General features: G+C 48.1%; 1 protein-coding gene across 1 annotated transcript in view; it reads right to left on the bottom strand.

The window, feature by feature from the left end:
- Positions 1 to 3,809: 3,809 nt before the first annotated feature.
- TTC9 (tetratricopeptide repeat domain 9) overlaps positions 3,810 to 9,826 on the bottom strand; it is a 28,967-nt gene continuing 22,950 nt past the window's right edge. Inside the window, exon 3 of the mRNA XM_030000740.2 lies at positions 3,810 to 4,635. Coding sequence (XP_029856600.1) covers positions 4,556 to 4,635 — 80 coding nt within the window. The 3' untranslated portion in view covers positions 3,810 to 4,555. The remainder of the gene's footprint in view (positions 4,636 to 9,826) is intronic.

Raw genomic sequence — 9,826 nt, 5'->3', positions numbered from 1 at the left:
TTTGATTTCCCCTTTGCCCAGTCCACAGCCTCCCCTTTTCCTTCTCCTGCCCCTTGGAAAAAGAAAAGAGAAAGGGTATCATCAAGGGATCGAGCATAAAGAAAACAATGCACACAAAACCTCTGGAGATCTCATGGGAAGCATCACGAGAACACAGCCGCTCCTGGGCCTGCTGGGCTGTAGTTTGGGGAGAGCATTACACAGATGAAACTTGCAGAGAAATTCTGGGAAAGCAAAACAGAGATGCACAGCTGAGGGGGTTGCTCTGCACTCAAGATCCTCCTCTTCATCTTACAGGCTCCTGGGTTCACTAGCAAGCAAGAATAGCCAGACCTTTCCCTTCCTGTCAGTTCTGGAAACCAGTCATACCCTCTTCTTAATTTAAACAAAGACTTCTCCACCTTGTCCAAGCCACTTTTACCAACTGCAACAGCTAACACATATTTGGAAAAATTCTGCAGCCAGCATGTGTTTGTCTTCTCCTCACACTTTCAAAAATGATTGTGCTGGAGGAAGGAAGCCTCCCCCTCTTTTGCCCCCTCCAGCTGGAAAATCACCTCTAATCTTACTGCCTTTTTTCCTGCTGTGTATCCTGCCAATTAAAACTGTGTCTTGTTATGAACTGCAAATAATGTGGCTAAGCCTTTGGTCAGGTTTTTTCTAGTTCAATTCTCATTCTCATTCTGCCCATGAACCTGGGTTTGGCTTGTATTTTGCATCCCGTGATCAGCTCATCCCTCTCTCATTCCACCCTCAGTTCCTGCTTGCTGTCAGCTTTCTTACTGCCCTGCCTGACATCTGCCATTGTGTTCCTGCTGTTTTCGTGATAGGCGAATGGGCTCACTTCCCATTGCACTGGAGACATTTTAGCCCTGCTGGGTACATGGAGGGGCCTGTGTTCATTCCCCTATGTACCGCATGTTGAGGACATACACATATACCACCTGGCTGAGCTAAAGCCTTGTTTGCTTGTTTTGGCTTCCAGGATGTGTATTCTCACATTGCCATTTGACTGCTCCACAGAAAAATACCATCAATTTGTAGTGGACATGACCACCTCCAACAGAGTGTCCTTCTCTGTCTCTCCAACGCCCTACAGCAATGGCCGGGTAACTTGGGTAGGACTGGGTGGCCTCTGCCCAAACTTCCACATCTGGCTACGGACCACTCACTGGAAAAGGTGTGTAACTCTATTTAACTATGGATTCTGCAGGGTCTTTTTGTATACATAGACCTCTTTCTTGGGGGCTTGCTAGGTTCTCCCCTTTACGGTCAAACCTTATTGTGTTCTTCTGTTTCCTCTTAAGGCAGTTCTTGGACAAAAGCACAAGTTTCTCCCTTGGGTATTCTTAAATTGAGCAATGGCCAGGGGATAAACTTGCCCATGGTCTTTCAGGGCCTTGCTCCTCTAAAGCTGAAGAGCCCCGTGATGTACTAGATGTCAAATATGCCTTCTCTTTCTTTCTGCAGAAGACAGCGCCTTTTAGGAAGTTTCCAAGGCTCGTCCCTACTCCCCTGACACATGCAGTAGAAGTGGTGATGTGTCTGCACATCTTTCAAATTAGACTGCAAACTCTGCTGGGATGTTTGATACTACAATGCAGAGCTGGCTACTATGAGGAGAGTGCGGTCCACAGGAGCTCTGTTGGCCTTGGTGGCATTGCTGCTGTCTCTCTCAACACGTGGAGGGCCAACACCCGGAGTTTTGTTCATGTTTCAAGCTCTGTGTCACTGTGGAAACATACAGATGCTACATAGCTGGCAAAACAGTCCCCGACTTTCCTCTTTGGTGTGAGTGTGCACTGTTTGCAGGTACTCTGAGTGTCAAGGTACGTAAGGACAACCATTTTCTGCAGAAAGTAGGTTGTTGTGTAGTACCTGGAGGCTCTCAGATCTTTTTCATACGCACATTCACAAACCCCCCTCTTTCCCCCACACTTCACAGTGCTCCCGGAGTGAAAGAGGCCGAAGACTGAGGAGACTTTACTTTGGAGTCTGCTGTGCCCTTTTTATACTAATGTATACATGGGACTCATGCAGTGACAGTATGTCAGTGAAGCCACTGCGAGGGCTAAACTGTTTCCAGACAAAGTGACAGCTCATAGACCTATGTCTCCAGTGACTGGAAAATGCCCTTTCTCTTACATTAAGGTCATGAGTAACAAGCCTGCCTCTGCTTGCCTGAGCTTTCCTGGGGCAGAGACTGTTTGTGTAGGTGGTGTCCTCTCCTCCTGCATGGCCTGCAGGATGAATCCTCATTTCACTCCTAGCCAAGAGACACAGGCAGCTGTTGGATGAACTGTCATGAGCAATATGAAGTAGGAGGGAGTCACTTCTATTTGAATTTGCTGCGCGCTGTGATGTATTTAGGATATGAGGACTGCGTGTGCCTGAGAACCCGAATCTTCTTAGCTCTGTGTTTTATACAGTACCAGGTACACCTTACATGCACCCAAGCACATCTCTGCTTAACTTTTTTTTTGGTCCAGTTAACAATCACCTACAGAATTTCTCTCATTTGTCCTCTTTGTCTTTAACTCAGTTGCTGTCCTAGCAGCAGCTGTAACCTCATTTATTGCTTAGACATGCGCAGTGGTGGGCAGAGGTGCTTGGTATTTCTGGCACAGATGTATGAACCATGGGCCATCTGAAGAAGGAGACTGTTCTGCCTCCAGGACGCAGCCCTTTCCTTCAGAGTAGCTGCACACAGTGCTCCCAATTTTGGGAAGCAGCTGCTTTCCACCACCCACCGGAGGAAAATGAACTTCTGGTGCCATCCCAGGTAATGTAAGTTTCACACAACTGATGTAGGTCCACCTTATCTCAGAGACTTATATGCCACTTTAAGATGGTCTCTTCCCCACCCCCAGTGTGGGCTGGATGCGTCCCTGAACTAAAGAATACAACTTGAGTTTTTTCAGAGACAATGATAGAGATTTGCCTTTTCTCTTGATGTTTCTCTATCAACCCTTTCAAATTTTGGCTAGAGAAAAATGTGGCGAGATACCACAGCTGGAATGTGGGATGCCATAGCCAACTGTCTGCAGACACCACGTCCGCTGGGACCAAAGCACCAAAGCACGCAGCACCTGGCTGAACTTTGTCCGTTCAGCTCTTTGTGTTTCAGTTTCCATGTTTCAGCTGAGGGCCAAGTAAAGTATCTCACTTCACACTGACTACCATGGGATGGGAGCACTCATGTACATTCTGCAACTGGGAGCAGGTCCCTGTGGGCCACTGATGGGGCAGCCACACTGGAAATGTGTTTGTGGCACTTACTAATCCCATTACTGGCAGTTTCAGAAAAGGAGCCTTGAGCCAAGGAGCCTGAGCTCTTAGAAGTGATCAGTCTGCTGGAGGAGGTCTAAGCAGGCCCTATGGGCTGCTGAGATAGGCTCCAAAGCTGTTGGTCCTGCCCTGTTTGTCAGCACCGTGTTCTCCTACAAAAGAAAAAACAGGACACAGGAAGCACCAACACAAGGTGGGAGAATCAAGACCTCAATCCAATGTACTAATAATACTTAGCACTGTACATCACTGTACTGTTACTTACAAACATTAACTAATACATCCTCACAACACCCCTGCGAGGTAGGGAAGTATTATTATCCCCCAGTGTACAGATGGGGAAACCGAGGCACAGAGAGGCTAAAAGTGACTTGCCCAAGATCACACAACAAGGCATTGGCAGAGCCAAGGTAAGAATGGAGACGTCCCTTGTTCCCCACCCCATGCTGCCCCCCACTAGACAATGTTGTCTCGACACGGGGTACCCAAGAGGTCCCTTCGAAAAGCAATGCCTGGACTTGTTGCCTATTAATAATTTTTATTTGCCTTTAATGAATTATTTCACAGTTTTTCCCTCACACTGTACACCATGCTTTCATAGTCCGTTCAGCGTTCTGTGGTAGCCCACAGCCTTCTCCTCCGGCACCAGGACAGCTCTGCAGGGGGTTCATAGGGGGCTCTGTGCTTTCATTAAGAGGATGTTTAGAAACAGTTTTCACTGGCATTAGACCGGGAGCATGTGAGCTCTCACTGGAGACCGATAACACACACTGGAGAAGCAGGCAGAGGAAACTGATGGTAAAAAGGCATTTGCTATCCCCTGTGAAATGACCAGCGGCTCTCTTGGTTTCTTAGCTCTTCCAAGCTCCAGTGATCACTCAGAGCAGAAACTGTTTGTCTCCAACTTGCCTGGTCAGGAACTCGTCGTTCTGGGGGTTGCTTCCCTAATAGGTAATAGGCAGTCAGCTCAGGACCAGAAAGGTCCGCCAGCATTGCCTACTCCAGGTGTGTGACACTGTCTTGGAACAAGGCTGGCTGTAGCCGTTGTGCTCTCCTGCCACGGGGAAGGGGTATTACCATGGTTGGCAAGCAGCCATATCCAGCGTCTAAGTCTCTTTTTTTTCAAAACTGGGATTCAATGAAGAGCGAGGGAGAGTGGATGGATGAGGGGATGAGGATGAGGCAGAGCAAACAGGAAAATCCACCAAATGAGCTTCTAGGAAGGAAATGTTCCCCCTTGGGCACTTCAGCTGAAGCAGCTTCATTTTCACAAGGCTTCTTTCTCTCTCTGGGAACATCTGCTGAGCTTCATCTCTGTCAGCTGGATATATCGTATGACATTGGTATCTGCAGGGAAAGAGCACACACATACACGTACGGTGGTTACAACTCCCTGTGGAAGACAGACACACTGCACTTTCACCCTTGGTGTACCACTTGGGGAGCAACACGGCTCCAGTGCTGCCTGCAGGAATGGTATCAGTTGGAAGGGGCTCTGAACCAAACCCTGCAGCTTTGGTTTTGGAGAACCTGGTCTGATTTGTGCTCGCCATCCCTGTTGCTCACGATCTTGCCTCAGCTAGTTTTTACCTTCTCTCTGATTACTCTTGGTCAGCACAGTTGAATTCACACAGTTTAAACTATCCAGGTCATCCTTGCCCGTTGTTGTGGCTGTTTGATTGGCTTCCCTTCCCTCAGTGCCTGCATGCAAGCCCCTAAAGGCATTTTGTGTACAGTTATGCTCTGCCTTTTCACCCTCCTATTCCTTTTACAGCCTATTTCACTCTTCTCACATTTTTCCATGATGAGTTGAATTGGGAAGAGCATCCTTCACATTCTCTTTGTACCCTTGCTTTCCTCAAATTTCATATTTGGAAGTCCTTCCACCATGACACTATCTGCATTTTTGTCATATGCCGTATGCGGCATAATGCCTTGTCTGTCCTGTCTAATAAAGTTCCTAGGGGCAGAGAACCACTGACTTATCCCTATAGAGAGCTGTGAGATCCCAGCCCCGTGCAGGTGATAAGCTGAGCCCTCTTTTTCCTTCCAGTATTTCAGTGCATCAACACAGCACAAAGAACATGTGAGTTTTGTTTTACCTCCTGGTCTCAGCAATGAGGAAACCTGTTAACCCTGAAGCACAGGTTGATCTAAATGAGTATGTGCCTCCAGACAGACGCCATGGTTCTGTAGTCACGGTCAATCCTTTCTCAAATCATGTTGACTTACTATCATGAGGGTGACTTCCTAGGCACATGGCACCTGCACAGTGACAAAAGCCATGTGGTATCAGAAGCAAGCAAGCAAAAAAACCCAGCCACTTTCACTTAGGTATTGATTGAAAAATGGTTCTTTGCTCACAGCTTTACTCAGCCAGCCAACGAGGGCCAGCTTAGTCCCTTTAAGTTATTAGATCCTCAGAAACCAATCTGAAGTGCACTGCAGTCTGCTCAGAGGGCAATCTTGTCCCCTCCTCATCCAAACAGCAATGTACTCCACACCAGCTAGGGAAATGAGAAGTGCTTGAGCTTTCAAAGAGGTGAACAAATTACCGGTAACACATCCAGCCCTAGCAAATGTGGGTATTGCACCCACCAAAGCAGCTGTGGGTGCAAAGTTTCCTTTAAACATGAGAAGGGGACATCTCTGCTGTGGCCTCAGCCAGACTGAAACAGTGGGAGATTGTTTTCCTTTCATGCAGAGCTCTGCACAAACATGCCATGGGGTAGCAGTGGGCTGCGGCAATGCCGTTGTGACTTCTCAAGCCGTCTCTGGTGAGGTGGGTCTCCCTGCTGAGTATTCTGCAGGTTCAACTGCACCATCCTTGTCAGTCCAGAGGGTGGGATTCAGTGATTAAATTACTTGCCCCATTTGGGGCATTCTTCCTGAGCCAGTAAGTTCTGCTGTTGCTTGCGTTAGCCAAGGTGCACCGGCATCCCGGGCTGTTCGTGCATTAGCATTTCACACCAGCCCAGCAAATTTTAAAGCAGCTTTTTTAAAAACAGAATTGCTTTTAGTTGCGCAGCCTCCCAGAGTGAAGAAATTCAGTTGAGGAGGTAGCCCTTAATTTTAGGCCTAAAATAAAACCAGCGCACGTGGCAGGCAGGTGGCTAACTAACTCCCAGCAGCGCAGAGGCAGCGCACGCAGCCCGGCCAGAGTCCCGCTGCGCTGCCTGCACCTCACCGCAGTCCGTCTGCTCCGTGCCCTTCTAGGCTTCGATGGGCTACGCTCGGGGCACACGTCCCCGCTGCTGAGCCTCACGCTTCGAACGCCTGCCTGGTGCAGGTGATAAGTGATAAGTGCGTCGGCGTGTTAGGAAATCACACCTGCCTGGGCCTGCAGGGACTCCGTGCCTGGCTGAGGGGGCGGAGGTGGGTTCAGTGCATTAATTGGGTAACGAAGGGTTGCCAACTCCCTTTGGCTTGCGGGTAAGGTAGCTAGCTGCTGATGGCACAGCTTCACTCACCTGGGAGATTTCCACACGCCTGGGAAGCCGGGGGCAAAACAAGGTGTAGCCTGATAGAGGGTGGGAGATGCTCCCATTGTGAGCTAGTTATAAATCTCCCAGGCAGGATTTGGCATGCTTTGCTTCCTTTTTGAGGGCCGCTCTTTTACCAAAGAGAAATAACGAGAGCAGCACCCTGTTTACAGAAGTCGAGCCCTGTCTTTGTCAAGTCTTTTCCATCAAATAGTATTGCACCACACTAGCTCTGCCTGCAGAAGTATTTCAAAGCTACATGTAAATGTTAATGAAGAGAAGACTCTCGCCTCTCGGTGAGGAAGAAGTGATCCCCTTCTGCTGATGTGGAAATAACAGGTAAGGACAACTCAGATGAGGGGTTAGCCATACAAAGAGAGGCTGGCAAAGCTGCAATGGGAACACGTCCCCTGCCTCAGGACCATGCCTGTGTCCTTGCGCAGACTGGCCTCCTGCCTTTTTAAAGGTCATTTCTGTTTCCCCCTGTGGCTTCAGAGCCCTGTTGCTTATCTGCTGTGCAGACACCGTGGCCTGGGTTTTTTTTCCCAGGACTTCTGAGTTGCAGGGGTTCAGGAAGGCAGCTCCTGAGCTCAGCTGTGAGCCCACTCCACGCAGCATGGGAAATCTGGCTTGTACGTGCAGTCCGCGTGCTGTCTGAACGTGAGCTTTCGGCGCAGGGCCAGCAGGGACTAACTGCAGGTATTTGATATTACCAGGCCAGCTGATGGTCCATTCTCAATCTCAGTCAGTACATACCTCGACGACGTGGGCCCACCAGTGGGAAAGAGCTGAAGAAGGCTTGAAGGTAAGGTGTGTGTTTGGCTGCCGATCCTGCACCAGCCCCTGGACACAGAGTTCATGGAGGGCTGCATGTATGCTTTGCACAGCTTAACAGAAGCTTCCCTCTCCCTGAGTAAGGAGGGTTATACAATTATCTTGTGTTATTTCCATCTGCTTTTGTGATTTTTTTTTTTTTTTTTTTTTGTTTTGTTTGGAGGTAGCATAGGAAATCAGGCCAAACCCAACCCTCACCCTTGACAGGCAGTAAATAGCCATAAGGGATTTGCTGTGCTGACAGCCCTTTAGAACAGTAAAACCCCTTGCTAGCTAATTCCTCTTTACCTTTTTAAAATCTCCCCCACCAAAGAGAATAACTGCCAGTGATTTGTGCCAAAACCATTCCTTATTAGAAAAAAAAGAACACACAGAACATGACTGTAATAACAACCAACTGCTTTTACCAGCGAGCCTAGTGAAATCTCAGATAAAGGAAAACAACTGCGTTTTGCAGATGGAGACACTGAAAGTGGAGACACTGACTTACTCCAGGTCACATAATAATTCTCGATAGTGTTACCCGATTCCTCCTGCTGTGTTTTAACAGGCACATCCTTTCTTACTGCATGTATTCACTTCTTTCCCCCTGAATACCCTTCAAGTTTTCCCTAATCATAAATAAAACAGTGGAATAATGGCCTTGAATGGACTAACAATAACAGGGAAGAGTCTCTGATGCAGAACTGAAGGCCAGAACTGTTTTTTGTATACATTAAGGGCCTTTGGGGACACTTTCTGATATGTTTTTGCAGCAAGCTGTGGTATTTGAAGCTGATGCTGTTGAATAAATTAGTATTTATTTCAAGAAGCAATGAGGGATACCAAATAAATAGTATCACGGGGGGTGAGAGGTGGGGGGGAGCACAGAAATACATATTTAAAAAACAAAAGCAAAGTGGTTCAGCTAAAAGGGCTTTGTCACATCTGAGCCTAGTCAGAACCTCAAGGTTAGGATAACTTCTTATTTTCCGCTGTTTTTCTCTTGCATAGGCTTTTCCATTTCCTGGTTCTGGCAAGGGCTGAAAGCAGAAGGGCACGCTGTAAACTAAAATAGGCTAAACTGAGCTTTTAAGCACATTTGCTGGGGGAGTGTGGGGTGCACAGCTGTGCTGTCAGACTGCCTGGAGCCTGTGGCCAAGAGTGGCAGATGGGACCAGGCACCCTTACGGGAGGTGGAAGAGGGAGGAGATCCCAGCACAGCCCTAAGCGCACCCTCCCTGGTGCTCCTCCAGGGCACAGCCACCGCAGGAGCCCTGCAGGGCCAGTGCCTGTGGGACATCAAGCACAGCCGGCTCCGACGGCCTCCCCTGCCTCCTCTAGTTCCATGAACATCAGCTCCACCGCGCTCTGCCAGGACCCAGGCTCACTCCGGTTTCACACCCAGTTCTCGCTCTTCCCTCTCAGGTTCGGGTGGAAGAGCTGCTCTGTGGGGTTTTCTTTGCACATGGCTTCTGTTTTGCTTTCTTGTGATCCTTTAATTTCTCTTTGAGTATTACAAAATTCCTTTCTTTTAATGGAAATGGTTTAAACCATAGTGTGGTTTTGTCTCCCTAGTACTATTTGAAAAATAAAAGCACCATCTCTGCATCATGGCCTTCTACCTGCCTTCTGAGACTGGGGAGGTTAGCATGAAGGTGATCTGGCAAGGCTAACTTGTTTGAAAGCATAATTTCTTTGCTGTCCCAAAATGAATTGTTGGGTTTTGACACATGGATGACAGACATTTTGGCTGATTTAACGGCAAAAGTTGAAGCATCCTGATGAATGCTTGGTGAGCAAATGTCTGTCTCTTTGATCAAAGTAGAATACCATTTCTTTACTGAGATGGTGGAAGGCATGGCTATTGAGGATTACAAATAGTCCCCTAGCTAAGGGGAAGAAGCTTTTTCTCCAAGAGTCAGAAAATGTAATGGTTGGGATACACTCTTCCCCATCCCGCTTTCTTCTTCAAAAATAAACTAGGGAGGGAAAGAGAGGCAGGATCCCCTCCACACAGATGGCATTCCAGCAATACTGTCATCATCCAGCTTGTGCTGCAGCCTTGACAGTGGTTAATCTTTGGGCGCTGCAACCTTGCTGCACTACAGGAGGGTGCTTGAAGGGGAGTACAGCTAAGCATACAGTGAGTCATGCTCATCCCCGTGGAAATCAAGACAATCAAGTCAGGGACAGACTAAGTCTCGGGAAAAGAAATGCAAAAGGGCTCAATGCGAAGCCAC

The sequence above is a fragment of the Aquila chrysaetos genome, chromosome 2 (assembly GCF_900496995.4).
Source record: "Aquila chrysaetos chrysaetos chromosome 2, bAquChr1.4, whole genome shotgun sequence".
Classification (NCBI taxonomy): domain Eukaryota; kingdom Metazoa; phylum Chordata; class Aves; order Accipitriformes; family Accipitridae; genus Aquila; species Aquila chrysaetos.
Note: the sequence above shows the minus strand (reverse complement) of the source record. Positions and strands in the feature narration are given on the sequence as shown.